The sequence below is a fragment of the Pholcus phalangioides genome, unplaced genomic scaffold (genome assembly GCF_987345545.1).
Source record: "Pholcus phalangioides strain wild (caught in Gottingen) unplaced genomic scaffold, Ppha-v1.0 ptg000008l_1, whole genome shotgun sequence".
NCBI classification, from domain to species: Eukaryota; Metazoa; Arthropoda; class Arachnida; order Araneae; family Pholcidae; genus Pholcus; species Pholcus phalangioides.
In genome coordinates, this window is record NW_028301601.1 from 58,318,146 (window position 1) to 58,343,423 (window position 25,278).

The 25,278-nt window shown below is 37.7% G+C and overlaps 1 protein-coding gene across 5 annotated transcripts in view; it reads right to left on the minus strand.

The window, feature by feature from the left end:
- Positions 1-735: 735 nt before the first annotated feature.
- The window catches only part of LOC149084638 (sterol O-acyltransferase 1-like), a 53,252-nt gene continuing 28,709 nt past the window's right edge, over positions 736-25,278 (minus strand). For all 5 annotated transcript variants that reach the window (XM_089235032.1, XM_089235028.1, XM_089235029.1 and 2 more), the window contains exons 2-14: positions 19,886-19,999; positions 18,248-18,378; positions 17,602-17,667; positions 17,386-17,493; positions 14,537-14,688; positions 14,243-14,370; positions 14,035-14,110; positions 13,513-13,612; positions 7,398-7,671; positions 7,202-7,300; positions 6,244-6,376; positions 4,520-4,662; positions 736-1,893 (exon numbers count right to left, since the gene is read on the minus strand). In XM_089235032.1, coding sequence (XP_089091158.1) covers positions 1,825-1,893; positions 4,520-4,662; positions 6,244-6,376; positions 7,202-7,300; positions 7,398-7,671; positions 13,513-13,612; positions 14,035-14,110; positions 14,243-14,370; positions 14,537-14,688; positions 17,386-17,493; positions 17,602-17,667; positions 18,248-18,378; positions 19,886-19,960 — 1,554 coding nt within the window. In that variant the 5' untranslated portion in view covers positions 19,961-19,999 and the 3' untranslated portion in view covers positions 736-1,824. The remainder of the gene's footprint in view (positions 1,894-4,519; positions 4,663-6,243; positions 6,377-7,201; positions 7,301-7,397; positions 7,672-13,512; positions 13,613-14,034; positions 14,111-14,242; positions 14,371-14,536; positions 14,689-17,385; positions 17,494-17,601; positions 17,668-18,247; positions 18,379-19,885; positions 20,000-25,278) is intronic.

A 25,278-nucleotide genomic window follows, 5' to 3' on the forward strand; every position in this document is an offset into this window, starting at 1 on the left:
TATCACGCCAACTGCACACGCCCCATACCATCACAGAGCCTCCACCAGCTTGAACAGTCACCTGTTGACATGTAGGGTCCATGGATTCATGAGGTTGTCTCCGTACACGTCCATCAGCTCGAAGCAATTGGAACCGAGACTCGTCAGACCAGACGTGTTTCCAGTCCTCAACAGTCCAATGTCGGTGTTGTCGGGCCCAGGCGAGGCGTAAAGCTTTGTGTCGTGCAATGATTCTCGTCAGTCGTCGTTGGTCCAGTTCTTGCATGATCTTTTTCCGGCCGCAGCGATGTCGTACATTTAAATTTTTTACCGGATTCCCGATACACTCGTGAAATGGTCGTACGTGAAAATCGAAATTTCATCGCTACCTCGGAGATGCTATGTCCCATCTCTCGTGCGCCGACTATAACACCACGTTCAAACTCACTTAAATCTCGATAACCCGCCATTGTAGCAGCAGTAACCGATCTAACAACTACGCCAGACACTTGTTGTGTTATATAGGCGTTGCCGACCGCAGCGCCGTACTCTGATTCCATATCTCTTTATTTGTATACGCATGCCTGGACCAGTTTTTTTGGATCTTCAGTTTATGATGTAACAGAACTTTTAAACACCTATTTAAAAGAGTACAGCAGGTGTTTATATCTATACACATATATAAATGGTTAAAGAAATTTTGGAAGGTCAAGAATTATCTTGAATTAAAGAATATCAAATCATTCCATAGTTTTTCCTTCAGCGTATATGTTATGCTTTATTCAAATTGAATGTTTTACAAGAAAAATACACATAGGTTATATCTTCCAAAATAATTCTGTAGGGAGTAGACAATTATTTTGCAATCATATTGAGTATTTATTCTTTGTATAACATAGCGACTTGAAGCATTACATGCAATCAATTCGTGTATTTTCAAGGGGAATTTTTATATTCAAAGGCGATATTTGAGGTGTTTGACAGTTTTGGCAAAGGGTTGTTGAAATCACGGTGTAAACCGTACCGTCAGAAACTGCAAATCCGGGTACAGTGACTGCCAAAATTGTCAACATTTAGAATAAATGCTGCTTACCTTTTTCAAAAAACCATCATAAAAATGTCGTAAGCGGAAAAACGCTTCAAACGGGAAACGTTGTGAATGAAACTCAGTACAAGGTTAGTTACTAATGCGATATCTCTGACAGTCTGAGACATTAAACATTTAGAAATGAAAATAAAAATTTAAAAATATTTAAAAATTTGTAGCTTTATTCATGAATAAAACAATATACGCATACAGCAATACAAAAACTTCTAAAATAATATCAAAATACAAGACTTCACACACACACATATATAGATATAAAAATTGTCATACAAAGAAAGCGCAGCTCCATGAGAAAATAAATCACGGGAAAATTATGTTTATCAAAGCGACGGAATTTCAGACAATTATGATTTGATAATATTCTGAATACAGTGTTTACAATATTATCAACAGCTTTAAATCTGGAATAATGATAATTCATATGCTTTCTAACAAAACTCTGAGAAATCGAGACATAAAATCACAAACACTCCTCTTTCACAGTTCAAATACGCACAATTTCACTCTTTTTTTTATGTTAGTTTCTGTGAAAAAATATATATATTGCCAAAGAAGAAAAATGTGTAACTAAAGATGCAAAACGTCATGATTTATTCACGATAATTACTTACGCTACAAAATATTGAGAGTTAATTGATAAAACAAGCATGCTAAACCGCCCGCAGTTTACTTCCATGCTTATTGGGATTCACATGAAGTCTTTTTTTTTTACTCCTTCTAATTCAAATTCGATACTTTCATGTTTTAGGCATCGAAATCAGATTGCAGGTGAATGATCGAGGAACCACATAATCCACCCAAGAATCCTGAAACATCGAAAGAAAAGTCTGCGTAAATATACGAAAGTATTCTCAAAATACAGAACAAAAGCAAGAAACGGGGCGACATTTATCAGATGCGGGGACCGGTGGTAAAATAATTAAAAAGGGCCAGAGACGTGTTGATAATTTCGGGGCCCAGAATTTTATATTGGGAAAATATTCTGCGTGTGAGAGGCGAATCGGAAATTCAGAAAATAAAAACCATGAAAATTCAGAATTAATGCATGAAATAATCTCTCTCTCTCTCTCAGCGTCCATTAAAATTCAGAATAAATGAAAGAAATAATTCCAAAAAAAAAAAAAAAATTGATGAAAATTCCAAAATAATTTATTTCTTGATGAAAATCCAGAATTTATAAAAGTAATTATTATTACTGTTGAGTCCGGGACCTGCAAAACATGCGTAGACCGGACCTGTCGCCCACCCAACCCTAAGGAGCCGTTGAAGTATTACGTAAGCAAATTTTTGAACCATTTTTGACCCCCCCCCCCTCCCTTGTCAGCAAAATTTTGTCTTCAGCTCTGCCCCTCTGAATCCCAATGCATATTGGGGGGATCAGAGACGTACACGGGGGGGGGGCATAGGGGGCTCGTGCCCCCCCCCCTGATCAAAAATTTATTTTTTAATGCAAAAAAAACATTTTTTAATTGAAATTTCGGAAGAAAATACCTTTATATATGTTATTATAATCAATTTCTGTTCATTTCAGTGTTATTTGAAGGCTATATGAACTCAAAATTTAATAAATTCATTGCGACCTGCCCTTGGACCAAATATGCCCCGGGGGGGGGGGGGGTATCTGATACGGCCTGCCCTCCTCAAAGCTAATTTTGTAAAAAAAATGAACTAAGCGGCACATTTACAGATCGCTTAAGTGTCTCGTGGTACAATTCCAGAACATTTAAGCGGCCTGTGGCACATTTTCAGATCACTCACAGTTCCAGAACACTTAAGTGATCCGTGACACATTTAGGGCCGTATTCACCGACATGGTTTAAACCTGTAGTTACAATTTTTGGATAAAAGATCAACATAGATTGGTTAAAACCCTGAATTTACCCAATATGTGTTGATCTCTTATCAAAAAATTGTGACTATAGCTTAAACTATGTCGGTGAATACCGCCCTTAGAGATCCCTTGAGTGATACGTGACATAGTTTTAGAGCACTTAAGTGGCCCCAGTGCGGTTCTACATCACTCATGTTACCCGCGGCACATTCTCAGATTTTTTAAGTGATCCGCGGCATATAATTACGTATCACTTGAGTGATGCGTGGCACAGTTCCAGAGCACTTAAGCGGCCCGGACACATTTCCAGATCACTTGGATCCGCGAAAAATTTTGAGATCACTACAGTGGCTCTGTAGGGCACTTATCAATAGAGGGGATGTCACTTCAAGAGCCCACAAACTAACGAAAGGTTTTTCTCGTTTTTGGCGCACCGAGTAAGATGCCATTAAAAATATTTCATATTTTCATAAAGGGTGGTTGATGACGTAAGAATTATCCAAACCCCCCCTCGTCATCCAGAAGTCAGCAAATCGGAAACCCCCTCCCCCCCCCCCTATCGGTGATGACATAATACTTTAACGGCCGTAAGGGCAGCTTTGGCAAGAAATGGTAAATTAGCGTCGATAAAGGTAGTGGTCCCCAATGAAACCAGGACATGCCCAATTAAAATACAGTCGTATCGCGTTTTAACGAACACTTTCCTAATCCCCCAGATAATGGGGATTTTAAAAAAAATATTCCCATATTTTACATGGGAACAATGCAAAAACATGGAATTCCTTTATTACGAAATTTCGTTATAACGAAGTGATTTCTCCGGTCTCTTGGATTTCGTTATATTGGGATTTGACTGTATTTATGAGGGGAAGGCTGTAGCTTAGAATATAGCAATTTTGGTTAGGCAGCAAATTTAGGGAATGGGTGGTCGAAAGAAGCTTAGACTACAACGAGAGTGGTTGTGGCAAAAAACATGAATCTGGCTCTGACATTCGCAGCGTATAGAATGGTGCACAACATTCTGCCGCTGTGGTGGTCAAATTGTAATATGACGGACTCACATCATGCGCGGACCCGGGTTCAAAACCCACCGGAATCCCTGTGGTAGTCGACTGAAGATGGTTTTCTGTGGTTCCCAACTTCAAGGCATGAATGCGATCCGTTAAAAAGTCTCACCACAGAGAGCAGCAAGTCTCACAAATATTCAATCGTCACACTTCTCTAACAATCTGAATCAATGCTTCGCTGACAGCACTGAAAAACCAGACAAACACTGCACACTCACTCAAACTTCCAGCGCCACTTACTTGGTAGTAAATTGCCCATGGCGATAGGACCAGAGCTGTGCTTGGTCTGAAGAGAAAGAAAGTACAGAATGGTGGTGAAGAGCTTGAAAACAACAAATTTCAACTGGTCCATCAAACAACTTAAAAACACAAGACAAAAAAAGTTTGAAAAAAACCTAAGCCTCATTGACTTTTTTGACTTCATTTCCGATTCCTTTCACGCATTTTACCTTGGCGAAACCATTTCTTAAAGCATTTTGATTGTTTCGAGAATTCAAACTTAAAATGTTTGGATTACACTGATAAGATACTCACAAATATCCTTGGGCAATTGATTCGTGCATACCACTCGACACTGTAAAAAACTGTGAGGAGGCCCCATCCTTGGAACATGGCTGCCCAAAGGAACACATTCCAAGCACCCGATGTACTTTTGCGGGTCACAAAAACCAGCATCACTGAAATAAAGTAAAATTGTATATGTATGAAACAAATACGTGTACGTTATAAGAGTTTACAGTGAGTCACGAATTTTGCAATTTTTGTACTTGAACATCATTTGCAAACAGTTACAGGACGTAAAGGCAAACTAACTAAAAAGCTGAATAAAAAAAATTTATTTATATATATATATATATATATATATATATATATATATATACACACACACACACACATCTGTATGCCGGAGGTAGAGGACGCCATGCCACAGATTATAAATGGTTCCCCTGTAGAATTTCTCAAGATATTTTTTAGTATGTCTTTCCATGGAGCTTGCTTGTTTTATAAAGTAACTATCTGTTTCTATTGAAATAAGACTTAGTGTCCTATACCAAAGGCCGTCGGGGGAGGGGGAACTAGACCCCCCCCCCCCGAAATGTGAGAAAATTACCGAAAAAATAGAAAAGCATGGCCCAAATCTATTGTTCTATCACTTCACTTTGGTCCCCTCTCTGAACGAAATTTCTGGCAACGGGCCTGCCTATACCTATCTGTAGTGTAACGAAAGTCCTGTGAATCAATAGCGTTATCCCAATATAGACGAAAATGGACGTAGTGCCCTTTACCTCCATCATATAGATATGCATTATAGTAATTAATGCAGGGCCGCAACTAGATGCTTCGCCACGCGGGGCAAGTGCGCATTTCGACGCCTCCCTTGCAATGTTGAAGGAGAGGTTTGAGAATAAAATTTGCACCCCCTCTGGTCCAGCGCCCGGGGCACGAGACCCTCCTGCTCCCCCCCCCCCTAGTTGCAGCCCTGAATGAATATAATAAGTGATCTGCCCCAAACCTTTTTTCATAAAGTCTTGTTTTTGTGAAAAGGGCCATTCAATTTGTGAAAAGCAAGCACTATTTGTGAAAGCAAAACAATCTAATTAAAAGTTTATAAAAAAAAAAATGCGATGTGTCAAATTTGTGGTTTTGATATTTTGTATTTTGTGAAGTGTCCATTTTTCGGACTTGGAATGCTGGGAAGGGGTTTGAAAAAAATCGGACCAAAATTTCGGCTGGACACACCCTTAGTAATGCTAAAAAATTAAATATTGTTTTAGTCTATGTAAAAATTTGAGGAGCAAGAAACATTATCTAATTCAAGCATTTTTTGCTTAAAAATTTAAAAAATGGGTCATATCACATAGAAAGCAACCCAAAACATTTAGATGGCACAGTCCAGGGCCGTAACTAGGATTTTTTGTTGCCCCAACAACTTTAAAATTCGATAATTTTGTAATGTGATCTTTGTTTCCACCTATAACTGCCAACCCCCTAAATTTTGCTGCCCGGGGCAATTGCTTCCCCTACCCTCCTCTAGTTACGGCCCTGGCAAAGTCTGATGAGTTTCAGATATTTGTTCATTTCAGAGTGATTCAACCAAGACTTATAGTTTAAAGCTTAACAGCTACTGGAACACTTTATGCCCGTGCTACAATTCCAACCAGAAACCAGAGTGATAATCCCCAAGAAAGGTTGCCAAGTTAAGCATATACAAAACAAGAAAGCTACGATTTGCAAAAGAGAAAGGCCTCAGCGATTACCTCCGAAACTTAAGAACAGTATGAACAGGAGTGGAAAAACAAATCTGAAGCACACAGCCAGAATATATTCGTGAATAATCGCAGAAATTATGAATACCACCAGCATTGCCATGACTCTGTTCTTCCGACAGATCTGAAAATATAGACACAGTTATAATGTCTGACAAATACAACGCCACAACAGGCAAAATGCCCAACGAGATGGCTGAGAAAAAGATGCCCATAAAAATATGGTTGTCATGTATTTAAAAAAAAAACAGCAACCCAATTAAAAATTAACAAAAATTATAATCAATATATACACATGATAAAATATTATACAATGCCCATAAAATACGGATAGAGATACGCCCAAAGTATGGATAGAGCTTCTCGATTTACCCCAACATGTTTATCGTATTTCTTTTTAAACTTGTCACTTGTGTTACAATTTACTACCTCTGGGGGTAAGCTATTCCATTTATTAACAACCCTATTAGAGAAAAATTCCCTGTGACACCATAGCCTTGCATTGTCCCTCACCAATCAATACTGGTGTCCCCTTGTAAAAGCAGTCGATTGGCGGTGTACTAAAAGTTCATGGTCCATCCTATCCATCCCATGGAAAATTTTGAACACTTCGATCATATCTCCTCGACACCTGCGTTCATTCAATGTAAACATATTCAAAAAATGAAGTCTCTCTTCATAACTCAAGCCCTGTGTGCCAATAAGGACACGTGTAGCTCTTCTCTGCACCCCAGTATACAGCATACTCCAGTCCAGGACAAACTAAGCCTCGAAAAAGCGGAAGAATGACTTTAGGAGAACGCGAAGAGACCTGACGAAAATATAATTTACAGATAGCATTTGCTATCTAATACACACGTATATATTAGAATACTTTTAAGGATAATAATTACTGCTAATTTACAGCAAGTCTATTCAGACCTGATGAAACGATAAGCATTTTACTCACTGTATACATGTCTCTGTATATGTAAGAGTATAACCAGTCATAAACCACCATATTCCACGATCTATAAAACTTCCCGAAAGACGTGCAATTCCACCAGTCCTAGAAGCAAAGATAGCAATCACAATTCATCTCCAATACATCATGTGACAGAAACATACACTTAAAAAAAAGAGAAGAATTGGCACGGCCTACTCACATCATAAAACTGCCTGTCCGCAAACCTCAACATCTCGGCGAATGCATTGAGCCAGCAGTGGAACATTCCGTAAAACACGAGCAACATGAGAAGTCCTCCGGCGAATATCGAAACGGCGAGGACACTCATGAATTCACTCAGCGGCATCGGTTCCTGGCCGAACTTTTTGAACGTGTCGACGATGAAATGCGTGACTGGTATGTAGCCGCACATGACACAGCCAAATACTTGCAAGAAACACATCGCTACACGATTCCAATTGATGGAAGGTGTTCTGCAAAAAGAAAAAGGATATTATTGTTAATCTAGTAGTCCCCCAATAGTATTTCACTTAATCTTGTTCACCCCTCAGAGTGTGTATTATGTTACATATGTGTGGCAATGTTCTTTTTGTTTACCTTTTGTAGTTTTGTATTCTCTTTGTCTTTCCTTATGAAGGTACTACCATTTTTCCTGTCTGAATAAAATATTTGAAGTTACTTTAGGTTATGGGGACCAGTACTCGCTTAATGCAAGTTAGTGATTCTGAATAAATATATTAAAATGGAAACCACCAGAGTTTCAAGTTGTATGCAGCCACTATCCAAAGAAAACTATGACACCTGGAAGCTTCAGGCACAAGCTTTACTTATTAAAAGTAAACTGTGGGATTATGTGAATGGGAAAATCACAGAACCAGCTGAAGATGAGGAGAGACAAAAATGGCTTGACAAAGATCTAGAGGCAAGATCTGATTTGTTGCTTATCATCAGCCCTACAGAACTGAAACAAGTAAAAAATTGTGTTACATCCAAAGATGTATGGGATACACTAAAAGGTATCTATCAAAGTTCTGGTCCTGCAAGAAAAGCAACTTTGTTAAAAAAATTGATATTATTAAAGATGCAAGAGAAAGCTGGTGCAAGAGAGCATCTCAATGCATTTATGGACACTGTAGACAAATTGATAGATATGGATGTTACAATCCATGATGACCTGCTGTGTGTAATGATGTTATACAGTCTTCCAGAATCATTCGAGAACTTTCGGGTTGCAATAGAGTGCAGAGATGAATTGCCACGACCAGAAGACCTGAAAATAAAGATAATTGAGGAAAGTGAAGCAAGGAGCTCGCATTCCAAGGCTGAAAGGCAATCTGAAGATGCATTTTATGGAAAAGGGAAACCACACCACAGGTTTCGGCATACAAAAGCATTATCAAGTGAAAAAGAAACACGATTTCGATGCCACAAGTGCCAAAAGCCTGGACATTTTGCTCGGGACTGCTGGTCAAAGAATGTAAAAAAAGAACTCTTCCTTCAAAGCAGAAGAGAAGTGTCTGTCATCACTTGTAGACAAACCACAAGCGAAATCATCCTGGTGTTTGGATAGTGGAAGCACATCTCACATGTGTTGTGATGACTCCAGTTTCAAAAATCTCATCGAGGACCATGATATTGGAATGATAAATCTAGCGGTTGTAGGTCAAAACACTAAATTCCAAGGAAAGGGAACTATAGAACTGAAATCCAACAGAGACTCTACAGTTACATTGAAAAATACGCTGTATGTTCCTGAACTGATGACAAATTTATTATCTGTGAACAAAATCACTGAATATGGAGGAACTGTCATTTTCAAAAGGAATGAAGCTCTTGTTAAAAACCAAAAAGGAGAAATAGCTTTGATTGTACCCAAGAAAAATGGTCTGTACACATACGATGCTAGTAATCGACCAGAAAATTCAAGGTATACAGCAGAATCCAAGATCATGACCTGGCACAAGAAACTAGGTCATATCAATGAAGTCGACCTGAAATCTGCACAAAGAAACAATGCTGTTCAAGGAATGTATTTTAATCTGAATGAAAAACTGAATGACTGTGAAGCGTGCATTCAAGGAAAGATGACAAAAGTCCCATTTGAGAGAAGAACAGATCCAAAAGAACTGGACTTGTTAGAGATTGTGCATTCAGATGTTTGTGGGCCGATGCGAGTAACATCTCCTGGCGGATCAAAATACTTTGTAACCTTTATTGATGAAAGTTCCAGATATTGTAAAGTGTACTTCCTGAAACACAAAAATGAAGTGCTGAAATTCTTCAAAGAATATAAAAATGAAGTTGAAAATCACACTGGCAAAAAGATCAAACATTTGCAGAGTGACAATGGAGTTGGAGAATACTGTAGTACTGAATTCAGTGAATTCCTAAAAGCATGTGGAATCAAGAGAAGATTATCTGCACCATATACGGCAGAACAAAATGGTCTAGCTGAGAGGAAAAACAGAACTCTTCTAGATAAAGCAAGATGCATGCTAATTGAATCTAAAGCTCCACCTTCACTTTGGGCTGAAGCCATCAATACTGCAAATTATTTATGTAACAGAACGCCTTCAAGAGTGATTAATCATAAAACACCTTTTGAAAGATGGAGTGGAAGAATTCCATCTGTAAAGCATCTACAAGTTTTTGGATCAAAGACTTATGTCCTAGACAAGAAAAGGAAAAAGGGGAAGTTCGATCCAAGAGGTAATGTTTGTAGGTTATGCTGAATATTCAAAAGCTTATAGAATATGGATGAATAACAAAAAGCAGATAGAAATAGCCAGAGATGTGAAAGTACTGAACACTTTCTACAATGACAAGAACTCAAATAATGTTGACGACCTTCTAGAAAGAAATCAAAAAATGTCCGACAAAACAGAATTTCAAGTTGTTCCTGTCCCAAATGAAAATATAGGTGAAGTATTTGATGTTGTGTTAAACTCTGATCAAGATGAATCCTCAGAATCTGATGAAAATCAACATATTGATGGAGATGATAAAGACCAACCTGATGGAATTGAAGATAAGAATGAAACTAGAATCCAAAGAACAAGACGACAGCCGATTTGGTTCAATGACTATGAAATGTCAGCTTATTGTGAATTGAAAGAAGCACTCAAAGGTCCTGATGCTCAGTTATGGATTGATGCTATGAAAAAGGAAATTATTTCACATTTAAAAAATGATACTTTTGAAATTGTTCAAAAGCAAAATTCGATGAACATTATTGGATGTAAGATGGTTCTGAAGAACAAGTACAAGTCTAATGGAGATCTTGAGAGAAGAAAAGCGCGCTTAGTTGCAAAAGGTTATGACCAACGCCCAGAACTCGATTACAATGAAACATATGCTCCTGTAGCGAAGTTAAGTTCAATTAGGCTATTACTGGCATTAGCTGTTGAAGAAGATTTGGATTTGCATCAACTAGATGTTTCTACAGCATTTCTAAATGGAGAAATTGATGAGGACATTTTCATGGAAAAACCAGATATGCTTGAAAAACTTGTCTTTGAAATAATGCTGGAACACAGCTCAGACACTGATCAAACAGTCTTCATGAAAGCCAGAAAGATGCTTTCTGATCTGAGGAATGATGAAACACATAAAGTCTGTCATTTGAAAAAGGCATTATATGGACTGAAACAAGCAAGTCATCAATGGTTCACAAAACTTGACAAAAAACTCAAGGAACTTGGGTTTCAATCACTAAATGCTGATCCATGTCTATACTCTTCATTGAAAGGAGGAGAGAAAACTATTGTTGCAATATATGTGGATGATCTCATTATAGCCACGAATAAGGTCCAACAATTTGAAAAATTGAAAATTGAACTTATGAAATCCTTCGAAATGCATGACTTAGGTGAACTCCAGTACTGTCTTGGAATCGAATTCAAACGTAAAGATGGAAAAATAATAATGTCTCAACAAAAGTACATTACAAGTATTCTTGAAAGATTTGGAATGTCAGAATGTAAGCCAATATCTACTCCGATGGAATCATCTCTCAAACTGTCAAAAGGAAAAAATATACCATCTGAATATCCGTATCAAAGCCTTATTGGTTCACTTATGTATTTATCTGTAGGTACTCGACCTGACATCACATACGCTGTTAGCTATTTGAGCCAATACAATAATTGCCATGAAAAATCACATTGGATGGCAGCAAAAAGAATTCTCAGATATTTACAAGGTACCAAGAATCTATCATTAGTATACCAAAAGACTGGGAAGATGATAGTTGGATATGCTGATGCAACATGGGCTTCATGTAGTGAAGATTGTAAGTCATACACTGGTTACTGTTTCAAGTTTGGAGGTTCTGCTATATCATGGGAATCAAGGAAACAGAGAACCGTGGCTCTGTCATCATGTGAAGCTGAATATATGTCCCTTACAGAAGCTACCAGAGAAGCGATTCATCTGAAAGAACTGATAAATGAATTGGAACTGAATCAAAGCCAGATAATTATATATAATGACAATAAATCAGCAAACAACATGTCAAGAAATCCAATTGTTAGTTCAAAATCGAAACATATTAACATCAAAGAACATTTTATTCGAGAAAAGGTGGCATCTGGTGATGTATCAGTGAAGTACAAGCCCACTGAAGAAATGGAAGCAGACATTTTGACAAAAAGTTTAACACCTCAAAAATTGTTCATGTTTCGAAAAATGTTAGGACTCAATTGACTCTTCGGTGTGAGGGGGAGTATTGTTAATCTAGTAGTCCCCCAATAGTATTTCACTTAATCTTGTTCACCCCTCAGAGTGTGTATTATGTTACATATGTGTGGCAATGTTCTTTTTGTTTACCTTTTGTAGTTTTGTATTCTCTTTGTCTTTCCTTATGAAGGTACTACCATTTTTCCTGTCTGAATAAAATATTTGAAGTTACTTTAGATATACTGGCGCAGAGATCTCTATTTGAAAGATTATATACTGCATTGTGAAAGGCTACATAAATCTTGGTGATCTGATACATTGTTCGGGAATGATCATAGATGATTTTGTTGACAACTACCATTATTATGCTCAGCGATCTCTTGTTAATCTACAGAGTGAGACATAATTATAAGACGCTACAAATATTCGTAAAAAAAATGGAAAGGATATTTCCCCACAATAACGAAATTCAATTACATGTATATATGAATTGACATCATCATCGTGCCCCCCCCCCCAGACTTCCAAGTCTATCTCCGCCTATGAGTAGCATAGAGCTATACTCATCTAATAAAATTCCAGATGCACCCATCTTTCGGGAACGCTTCGATATCTCCTTGAGATGGGAAGCAGGGTGTGTGTCCGGTCCTTCAATGTTCAATGTAGTGTACAACTGCGTTACTTTATGCAAATCATTTTTTTTTCGTTACTGGATAACAAACTAAGCAAAATATTTCCTCATTACAAGTACCTCATCAGTAGAAAAAATGCCAAAGGGTACAGTGCTGCAAAAAAAGTGAAATTCGTGCAATTTTGCTATTGCGTGGCACCGGTGTTTCTAAAATGTATATAGCAAATAAAATTGGATGTTCTCAATGTGCCGTCACAAATTTTTTTAAACTGTGGAATATGTGATGTGGTAGAAAAACGATCTCGGCGCATCCTATGCTTGTCTGCCCCATCAAAGCGCAATGTTTGTGATCTGTCTCATTAAGGAGCAAAATATCATCCAGAAACACAAAATCTGCCTTACAATTTCAGTGATCACAGCAAACAATTTCTAGATTTTTAAGTTCTGCAAATAACATCAAATTCATGAAAAATCAAGAAAAACCCTGCTTGGTTTGATTTTGGTAAGTTTATATGTAATTTGTTTGAATTTTATTTTTCCCCAAAAATCAGTAGGTATCTTCTAATTTTGTTCATTTTGTTTCTCCATAAAATAACGTGAAAATATTTTTTTAAATTTCCAATATTTGGTATAAAGTTATTTTTTGCAGTCATAAAACGGCTTGAAGTTTTTGATATTTTTTACTTTGCTCCTTCTTGTGATTTCACTAAAATTTAAGAGTGTCTTATAATTATATCTCACACTGTATATATTATTAGTGCGGATAGTTTTTTCTGCATAAGAAACAGTGAGATCTCTGCAAAAATGAAAAAAAAACTTTACGTGCTGTGTACTCATATAAGCTGCAAGAGCCAAAAATGGACTTTTGCTGACATGGTTCTGAAGAAACAAGGGTCGGATACCTACTTATTGAGGTCCTAGTGCAAGTTTAATTTTAAAATACTAGATTCAATTACATAGACAAAGCATACCTCCCACCGAAATGAATTGACCAATTTTGGCTCACCTTGGGTATGAATCCCTATACACCAAAGTAGGAGCAAAAATGAAGTACAGCAACTTCCCTGAATCAGGATATGGGCTGTAATAATCTGACTCATCGCCATCTAAAATGATCCAGAAGTTATAAAAAGTACCAATTATAAATATCTATTCATAAAAGTGTGCTAGACACATCTGTTGATGAAAAGATGAGATGAGAGTTACAAACTATCCAGTAGTACATAGCTTATACATATAAAAGTATTTAAGAAATTTCTACAAATAAAAAGAACTGCAAAAAAAAAATTACTTTACAATGAATTCTGTTAAAATGAATTAATTTTCCTATGGTAGTGCATGGTTTTGTACTGAGCACCAGGGCCGCAACTAGATGCTTGGTCACCCTGGGCAAGCGCGCATGTTGACGCCCCCTTGTAATGCTGAAAGTTTCCGAATGAAATTTGTGCCCCCTCCCTACCTTCCGCCTGCTCCCCCTACTTGCGACCCTGCTGAGAACATAACAAAAAAAAAAAAAGATTAGTTTTACCTTGATGTGGCTTGTATTGCAATGCGCGAGGAACATTTTCTCGAACAAATGCATGACACTTCATCATAAGGCGGGTCTAAAAATTGAAATGATGCAGATTAGTATTTTTTCAAATACAGCACGAGACATAAGAGAAAATGGCACAGAAATGAATACAATCAATCAGCAATGAATATTCAAGTGAAAGCATGCTACAGTATTATCGTACTTGCTCAGCAAGGATGATAAAACTCGACACTATCGGGATATTCATATCCACAGTGATCTTGGCTGGAATGATCAGTAGACTTAATTGGAAGACCACAAACAGGACAACAAAAAGATAGTCATATAACCCTAGAAAAAAAACATAGGTTTCAACAAATACTCAATGTACAAGTAACATGAGGGAAGGTCCTCAAAAAGTAATGAAAGCTTCGGCCACTAGATGATTCATATATTCAAGATCACTTTTCATTACATCCATAAAATGTAACAGTTATGAATATTTTTTATTCCCTACCAGTATTTTTCGATGGCTTCCTTGATGTGGCCCAAAACTTGAATGTAGGATACATCAGAAACAGAATACTGCCCATCATGCCAAACCAGACTGATGTCACAATTTCAAATTTCCCAAAAGTCCATGAAACTGTTGAGAGATGTTCTTTGAGCCTGAAAATAACTAACATCTTGTTAGAGATAATCGCAATAATTTCAAATTCAATAGTCCTATATACGCAGTTGCATGCCCCTATTTAGTGCAGTCACTCTATTCAATCAAAAAATTCCTTGTAGAAAAAAATTCATCAATGAAAAAATAATTTCCAATTTATAGTAAATTAATAAGAAAATTGAGCATTTCTACAGAAAAAAAGTTACGCTATTTGTAATATCAATACTCTACGGTATACAAAAGATCAGAGATGGGAGATGGACTAGACGGGGGGGGGGGGGGGGAATGATGATGTCAATTCATATATACAAATATACATTCAATCAGTCGGCTACAGGGCCGTAACTAGATACTTCGTCACGCGGGGCAAGCATGTATTCTAGCATCCTCATGTAATGTAGGAGCAGTTAAAGGGTGAATTTGGCACCCCCCCCCCCAGTCCAACGCCCGGGACACCACATCCGCTTGCTCTCCCCCCTAGTTGCGGCCCTGGTCAGCTCCACCTTTGACGTTGGGGGGGGGGCAATGCTTCCATGCTCCCCTCGTATCTCCACCCATGCACAAGGTTTGTTCGGAAAGTAACAATGCACATCGTATAGGCAGAAAAGTAACTGCAAAAAATATGTAAAAACTGATATTGTAGAAAAAGTTCAACCCAAAAAGCTTGTAAATGCTTTATTTTGCAATAAAATACAGAATAAACTTAATAAAGCAATTTCCTGTGTTCTTCATGACTGGATAAGTAGATAAATGTTTAAGAAAATGTTTTTTGAAGTCCCAATGGTATCCAATTAAAAATGTTCAACTGTATTGTCTTACCAACATTCTAAATACAGGGAAATGGCAGGAAAAACTTGAACAACGCTGCTGCATTAATCGCGATAAAGCTGCCATTTGCAATGCAGAACCTGTTGGTAGTACTCCTTGGGGATGATTTGTAACGTTCTTGATCGTTACCTCCCGGTTCTTTAATATTTTTTCCCCCAGTAAACATTGAGTGGATGACAACAATGGAACAGACAAAGTTTAGATAGAACTATAACATTTATTCAATTATATTGTTAAACCATTAATCAGCGTAATCACTATTATCACAGGCCCTTTTATATGTTAAACTATTAATTAACGTTTTATCACAATTATCACAGTTAGTCTTTTCTCTCACTGTCACAATGAAACAAAAATATGAATCGATCTCACCGCCGTTGTCCAGGTTTTCACGTCTTATCACATCGTCCGGTAGATACTCCCAGGTGTCTGCCACACAGCCAAAGACTCGTCGTCACCAGCTTCAGACGACTTTGGTGTAAACACACGTTGAGATGAAAGCTCAGCCACTGCACATGGAACTGGAGATGAAAGTCCACGGGTGGCCGGTCTGACCACTAACCGATCACTGGATCACGACGACATTGAAACCTTACGTGCGATGAGACGAGATAAGTGCCAAGGCACACTTCTACTATTGTAACTTCATCGTTACTTATGAGACGATCTGGCTCACACCATGACAGGGCGTGACGCCTTACTGATTAAGTCGGTCGTTAGTCGTAGGTGAGGAAGTAGGTAGGTAGCGAGAGTCAGTAAGTAGGTAGTGAGTCAGCACATCTCTAGCTGGCTTTTATATAGCAGCATTCCCACAATGCCTTACTGAAGAACCAATCACAACATAGAAGGTGCGGTATTAGCTTGTATCTGATTTACATAACTTCATGAGAAAAGGAAATACTGTAAACATTATAATATTAAATCTGACATCCAAACATAACAAATTGGAGACCGATCGGCGGACACACGATCCTACCGGTCGATCCCGGAGACAAAGGTAAAACAATGACTAGAATAAAGACGATTTCCACGGGGCCCAATTTGGTAACGTTACAGATTGTGCCGTGCAGTGCATACTTGTGATGAATCACGCCACCGGAGTCAAAGACGACGGTCATCATGTCTTTGACATTGTATCTCCTGAAGACCAAATTGTCAGTCGAAATGGAATGACTTGCTAACGCTCACCTTGAATGCAAATTTTCCGATCATGATGCAGTGATCCTGCATCACCAGTGTCCTCATTCGGTCGATAATGATCTCATTTCTGGATGTTGAGGGCTTACCAGAACATGCTTCACTCCAAATTAATGTTCGGCCATCTATGAAGTGATTGTACCACTTCTTTATCGCTTTGGTGCCCATTGTTTCGTCGCCAGAGGTCTGTTGAATCTTGCAGATTGTTTCCACTCAGGAATCACCAAGCTTCAAATAAAATTCAATGCAGTAGCGTTGTTCAAGTTTTTTTCTTGCTGCCCTTTACGATGCTCACTTACACTCCCTCATGCATTGCTGGTCTGCCTACAGAAGCTGAAAAAATTCAAGCATGTGTACTAGGATTGCCTACATATGTGCACCAAGCCACGTCTCCCTGACATTATTGGTTTATGCTCAAAAAATTATGATCAGATACTTTTGAACGAACCCTGTATTTCTAAGCAAGTATTAAATCTGTGAATATATATATATATATATATATATATATTGTGAATAAAAGCTATGAAGATGAAGTTTATAAAAGAAAATTAATACAGATTGTTTGAAATTCACTGACAAAACAGTGTTTGGAAGCATTTGTCTTGTTTAAAGGTAAACATAATCGCACATCAATAAATAAATAAATAAATATATAAGAAAACATAACTCACTTTTCGGAATCAATGGTGTAAAACATAGTTATGTTCAGATATAGAAGACACAGGAGAGACACGCAGAAATTGTACACTGAACGCATATGAGCAACTTGCCACAAATCTCTGTAATGACATATTTTCACATTAGCATCACGTACCCATACTTAAATTCATATACTGTAGTGGCTATTCACAGATTAGTGTAACAGTAGATTTTAAATAAATACTCACGTCAAGGTGGAGTTCCGAGGAATAAAAATCTTTGGAGGGAGTTCTACCGGCTTGATTCGATCTGATCTATAAGAAAAGAAGTTTGACGAAATAAAGATACCATTTTTGTATTTCAATGACCAATATAGTCCTGATGGAGAATATAGAAGTATTTGTAGGACAAACCCATGGTTGGAGTAGGGTTACCAGACTTCCTCCTTTATCGTGTCGTTTCAGGTGTCTTCCTACGTTTCGGAAAATTCTCGTTTTTGTCCTCCTTTTCCGGTTTTTGGAATTATTTTCCTTCTTTTTTTCCTGGATATTTTTTTCCCACTATGGAATATATATCTCCTCATTGATATGGATTTGTTGTTTTACACGCATTAACCAATAGCCGTCGAAATTCCCAGAATTTTCTTCTGCTTTTGCTTCTTTTTTAGAGGGTTTGTTTTAGTTGGGAAAAATTATTGTTGTGTGGCGAGTTTTATTGGTCAGTATATTGGTGTCATCTGTTGGGAACAATGACGTTATTAAGGGTACATGTGCCGGCGTCCTTTTTTCGAATCTGGTAGCCCTAGTTGGAGCACAATGACGAGTTACCATCAAATGGAATCCATTAAAGTCTACTTACATTTTGACAAATTATTAAAAAAAAAATTAAACATACTTTGGTTTGCTTTTGCTCGGACTTTCACTGTGAGCTTGTTTGCTCTGCCTTGTTTCCACTTCGAAGAGTAATCCTTCAATTGCTTTGAATAATTTCTGGTCGACATCTTTCAATATATCGCTATGCAGACCCTGAAAACAAAATTCTCATTCAATCATTGATATGAGTAGGAAAAAAAAAAAAAGAGGCATGCTCTCTGCAAACTGTATCAAACTTCAAGTTCAAACAAAATCACATCTGTATTATTAGGCAATGATCAAAGGCGAACCTTAACGTAGCACCATCAGTTTCTTTGAATGTGTGAACCAAATACATAATGTAGAGCATCAAGAGGTGGTGGCTAGTAGATGAAATTGCTTTGGGACTTTAACAAAATTTCCAATCTACTGGCGATCATAAGTGAAATTTTGTAAACTATGAATTCAGAAATGGATGGCAGCATTGAAATATACATAAACGCGCACACAGATTTACTTTCCCAACTTCTCCTCTGCCTAAGATTCTGCTTCAACAGTTTCTGGGAACCTTACAAGAGAAGCATATGGAGCTCACTAATCCATCAGCAGACAGTCAGATACGTATTTGCAGGAGGGGCGAGGAGGAGGAGGGGGGGGCTGAGTGGGCTATAGCCTAGGGTGGCAAGTTCGAAAGGGCGGAAAATTTGAGGAATGAGTGGTCAGGAAAATTTCTAAAATGGGAGAAGGACAGCACAATTTGTGTAAAACCATATATCTGCCTCTGACAAAAGAGCAAGGGACCATGCTAATAAGCGTTGTTAACAATATACTAGGGAAAAATTAACGTAGGTGTACCTAAAATTAGAGAATAGCTCTAGCTGTGGGTTCATTTTGGGTTAATTAGAAAACTAAATTGGAACTGTTCTCTAACTCTAATTTTTGGTAAACCTACGTTGGTTTTTCCCCCAGTATATTGTCTCACCCAAAAGGTAATTCATTTCTGTCGTTAATAATGTTGATAAGCGACCAAAAGAGTTACCTGGAGAGTTCGCAAGCATGTGAGTGATAGAAAGCGTGCCCTAGAGAGCAAGGGACCAGATTAATGAAGCGACTAACAGAAAAAGAATGATCTGGTGCATGTTCAAGCATATGAATGAGCAAATCAGTGAGCATGCATGTGAAATGACCAAAAGAGTGACAAAGAGAGAGTGTGTGTGTGTGAAGGCATAGGGGTGACCAAAAGAGTGATCTAGAGAGTTTGCAAACATGTGGGTGACCAAAAGAATGTGATTGACCAAAAAGAGTGACCCACTGAGTGTGTAAACATAAGGGTGACCTAGAGAGTGAGGGGCTAGTTTGGTGTGAATGAAAAACCAAAAGAGCAAAGCAGCTCGAGTGCAAGCATGTGAGTGACCAAATCAGTGTGCATGCATATGAATGACCAAAATTAAATCAGAGAGAGTGATCAAATGAGTGATTTTGAGGTTTGGGGAGGGGGGGGGGCAGGCAGGTTGTAGCCTAGGGCAGTTGACTTGAGGAATGAGTGGTCAAGAAAATTATACTAGAATGGGAAGAACGGTGGCAAAATGTGTGTATCCCACCAGCGGGGAAACCATTAACCTGACTCAAGAATTTAAAAAAAAAAAGAATGAATTCAACTTCATAGATAAGCAAATGGTACCTGCAAATATAATTTCAACTCATGTGGAGCAAACCCGAGAGGAGGAATCGCTTGAGAATCTGTGAATGTCGTCATCTTTTAGTAACTGTCAATCAAACATGAATGCTTTTGAGCCTATATGAGAATAAATAATAAAGTTCATCATTTACATATCGTAATCAGCGACAGTTGAATCCCGTTATAACGAACTCCAAGCGTTCATTATAATAGAAATATAAATTAAGTTGAAAATATAAATGAAATTAACGGAAACATAAATTGGAAATAATATATATATATTTAGTTGAGAAATCACTGTTATAACAAAATTTCAATATAAAGGAATTCCAGGTTTTTGCATTGCTTCCATGTGAACTTATCTAGAGGGATTAGAAAAGTGTTTGTTAAAACGGGATTCTCGATTGTATAACAAAAACTGGGGGTGCCAGCTCTAATTTCATGTGCACAATCTATTAAAATGAAGAATAATATATAATATTAATTACCTTAAATAATGGAACTGAATAAATTTCATATTAGAGAAAATTTAGATAGGACTTAGGAGTAGCCTAAATATATCTATAGAACTGTTAAACAGCTGAATTCCTGCCTGAACGTATGCTAAGAATACTAATATTGTTCTTGAAATTTCCAAAACGTAACACTCCAAAGTTTTACCCCACACACACACACGGGTCTCCTGGTTCATCAGTAATAGACATATACGCAGAGATACCAAGTTTGAAACAATCATGAATTATGCCACAAAAGGCTCTCCAGAAAGTGCCATGATTCTCTACATAACTCTGACTGTAAACATCTTCGTGAAATCTCCAATAGCTTTGATACGTTTAGACTTTAAAAGCCTAAAAATTTTCTCGAGATGTCCAGAACCAATGTTCCGGGACTTCGACGTGCATTCCGGGACTGTATTACATGGCTTAAAGGCCAGTCGTAGTCCAGGCTCTGTCCCTGGTGGGATGTAAGCCATTTACCCGGAAGGGTTGGACCACGCTGGAGAGGTATTACATGGCTGGTCCTCTTCATTCCGGTACTGCCAGAATTGATACACTGCATAGCCTACATGTCATTGTAAATATTTATTGCCGTTGCTAGTTGGTGCGAAGTACTGAGCACTGAGCTCTCGTCGTCTTCGTCTTGGTTTCTCTACTTAGGTAGAGATATTGATCAGTCAATGGCAAAATGGTTGCTTAAAAACAACCATCTGTAATTTTGTTTTTAATTATATATAACCCTAATTATTTATTTATCAATAATTTTACTCATCATATTGTAACTTTATCATAATTTATTCATACAAGGTGGGCAATAAGTCTGTAGAAAATTTTAAAAATTCATAAAAACCAAAAAAAATAATCAAAATAAAAAAACGGTTTGCAGGTTAGCATCGCTAGGTCACGGGAAGTTTTTTAAGACGGGAAAAAATAACTAAAAAACAGCCGATGGGTGGCGCTGACGTACGCAAGTCAAAGAAAAGATATGCAAATAACGAATAGAATGCCTCCATATCGTTTCTCCAGTAGCACAACGATATAGTACAATATTTGGACCATATCGTTATATATCGAAATGCCAGAGGAATATCAGATGCCATAACTATGATATAGAACGATCTCGTCTTATATGGTGCAAATTATTTATGATGTTAATCGATCAAGTCTTTAATTTTTCAGCCGAATATATATTAGATTCCATGTGAATAATCTCTACTTTGAAGGACAACAACTTGGGACTATAAATTATTTTAATATAGTTTGAAAAACATAGATCTATATCGTGCACCTGACAAAGATCTATATCAGATTCTCGATATAGACCTGATATAGATCTATCAAAGACGACATAGCTCTATATCCTGAACATGACATACATCTATATCGTGAACCTGACAAAGATATATATCAGATACAGAAAAGATACAGCCCTTAAATAAAAAATATTGCCTTCAATTCCTTTTGTAATTTTTGTGCATACATGAAAATGAATAAATTTGATTGAAAATACAAGTAAAAAAACAGATCAGTTGTGAATTAATGTTATAACAACAACCGATAGCCAGTACTGTAGTGGTGAGTTGGTAAGATACGGTGTTAGAGATCGGAAGAGTTCAGAGTACATGGGTTCAAACCCACCCACCTCCAGATAATTAGATAATTACACTTTTTTTTTAAATTATTTCTTCCGAAAGGGCGCCATCTATCGTCCAAAATTTGAAGTATTTGAATATATCACATTCACGATATAGATCTATTTATCTCCGACTATGCCTTTTTTAGCCAGAACGATATCGTGGCCCGATATAGATCTAAATTGGAAACTGAAATTTTACGATATAGATCTATATCTTTGTGCTACTTGGGTTATCACAGCAATATGTGCACCACCACAGGGGATAACACATTGCAGACGAGTCACAAATCTAGCAACGGCAGAATGCAGCAGGTATACATACACGATTTACAACGGTGAACTGATTGTGGATTAGGAGCGCAAGTTCTTATAGCAGTCTCATTTGCATATTTCCACCGAAGTCGCTCGTACCAGCGCCGCCTATCGGCTGTTTTTTTAGGTTTTTCCTGTCTCGAAAAAATTCCCGTGACCTAGCGATGCTAACCCTGAAAACCGTTTTTTATTTCGGTTATTTTTCCGGTTTTTAAGAATTTTCAAAGTTTATACAGACTTTTTGCCCACCCTGTATATCACCATATTGTCACATATTATTTAGGTTAACCATCAACTATCATTGATATATGATATGTTCCTGTGGAGGTGGCTGTTATTTCCTGGGGAAATTATGTGCTTCCAGTCACATTTCTAAATTCTCTGCCATCTTAGAGATGGCGTGAGATGACTCTTAAATTGTCGTCATCCCTGTTCTCCTATACGAACCATGGCTTCAATGAAGTACTGCATTTAATTGGCAGAGTGATGAAGGCGAGTATATCTACGGCACCCCGATATACAAATGAAGGTTCAAGGAGAAAAATCGGAAGAAATCGTATTTAATTAAAAAAGGTATTTGAAAGGGTGGGGGGGGGGGGGGGTTTAGTGATTTATGATGTGCTATGGAAAGAGTCAAGATAGGGGTGCACAACGTCCAGCCCCCGGGCCAAATGCGGCTCTCCAAGGGTTTCTATCCTGCCCGCGAAAGATGTTCCTGTAGAAAAGTATCTATACCACAACACAATATATATATGACATGAATGTCGCTCTCCACTTGTTAATACAAGATATACAGAAGACTGGATGTTGTGAAGATATTTATTATTTTAGATGTTAATTTTTTAAGGAAGGAAAAAACTCATCTCTGCCTCTACCGGGAGTCGAACCCGGGTCCCTCGATTGCCGGAGGAGTGCTCTGAAAACGCTCTAGCGAAGGAAAATCTCTATCTCCTCTGTAGCTTAGTAGTCAGAGCACTCGTCCGGCAATCGAGTGACCCGGGTTCACCTCCCGGTAGAGGCATAGATGAGTTTTTTCCTTCCTAAAAAATTAACATCTAAAATAATAAATATCTTCACAACATCCAGTCTTCTGTATATCTTGTACAATATATATAGTCCGCCGACCACGAGATGAATTTTCGCAGCGTCATGTCACGTCGGATGATTTTATTCAATTTTTTTTTCTTAAAACGATTGCACATCGAGAAAAGTTCATCAGTGACTGAGCTTTCACGATTGGCATATCCTTCTAGGATAAAATAGAATCGTTTCACATGACGTGCCGTAGCCAAATCTCATCTCGTGGTAGGAGGACTATACCTATGGCGATGATATTTTCTCGATAGGAATACGAGAAAATTGGGATCCTTTCGGGAAAATATGGGGCACGGCCAATTAATGCCAAAAGAAAAAATATTGTCAAAAGTTGCCCTATATCGCTGAAAAATGACGGGAAATTTTGTTGGAACGCTACATTTCAATCTACAGCGGTTTGCATTAATGTACAACAAAAAAAAAAACTATTTTACATAGTTTGACGAATATGGCTACTACATGCAGGGCCGTCTTAAGAGTATCATGGGCCCCCGGGCCAATTGATTTTTCAGAGGCCCTAGCAAACAAATTACCGAAAATTTCAACCAGATCTCATTTTTGTGAGGCCCCTTTTCGCTTGAGGTGCCCGGGTGGGCCCATGCCTTAAGACGGCACTGACTACATGAATATTGACTGGAATTAATTCGATAATTACAATCACGATTTCCCGAATATAATTAATATTTTATGGGGGAAATAATCTCTAGCCTTGATTTTTCAGAAAGAAAAATTCAAGTAACATTCATCGAAAGTACGAAAAAAAAAAAAAAAACGGGACACTTTTGTAAAATGTCTGAACGGCCAAAAAAAAAATGAGAACGTCCCGTAAAATACGAGTCATAAGATCACCCTATATGTATACCAGTTTCTGGCCCATGCGCATTAGGCATATTGCATATCTGGCCCGCGAACTGAAAAAAAGATTCTGCGCTACTGGTTTAAGAAATCTAGACCAGTGTTAACATCAACTAACGAGCTGAGCTGCCGAGTGGCAAATTGCAGTATTTCTAAAAAATAGTAGAAATAATAGATATATTCAAAAATTATTATCAATTGATATAAATTTTGAAAACAATGTATTAGTTACAAAAATCATATTTATCGATGGCGTTACAAACTTAATTCAACTCACAACCCTATTATTTTCACCATCGATATAACTAGACCAAAGGATATTCCATATCAACTGGTTACCAACTGGGAAATCTTCCGCTCTACGCTGGAAACATTACCAGTGTGGAACTCAGCGGAATTGACGACAAACTGTATTGAAAATGCAGTAGTTGATGTGACTGAACAAATTAAAACAGCTATTCAAGCCTCTACCAGGAAGATTAAGGCAAAAGAAAACAGATTTGGCATTTCGGAAGAATTACGGGACAAAATCAGACTAAAAAACCGGGTCCGAAAACTCTGGCAAAGATTTAGAAGACGGTCTGACAAAACCACTCTAAACAGACTAGAAAAGGAAATAAGACAAGAAACAACTGAATATGTCAATGAGAGATTCACCCACTTCATTGAGGAGGCCACAGCATCCGATGGCTCACTTTGGAAGGCGTGGAAAATCTGTAAACGAAAATCTCCAGCGGTGGACAAAATTACAAACGAACAAGGTCAACTGTTGTATACAAATGAAGAGATTGTTGAAACGTTTGCTGATAACTATGAAAAGCAATTCATGCCAAACAGTCTGCAATCTCGAAGTATTGCTTCAGCTCATCATGGAAAAGTTCAAGAATTCCTGGATAGAGTTCGCTCGGATGCCTTGCGCGGAATGGGTGCTGCCGGTTTGACCAATGTTGACGAAATCAGGGGCATGATTAACAAACTCAAAACTAAAAAAGCTTCAGGTC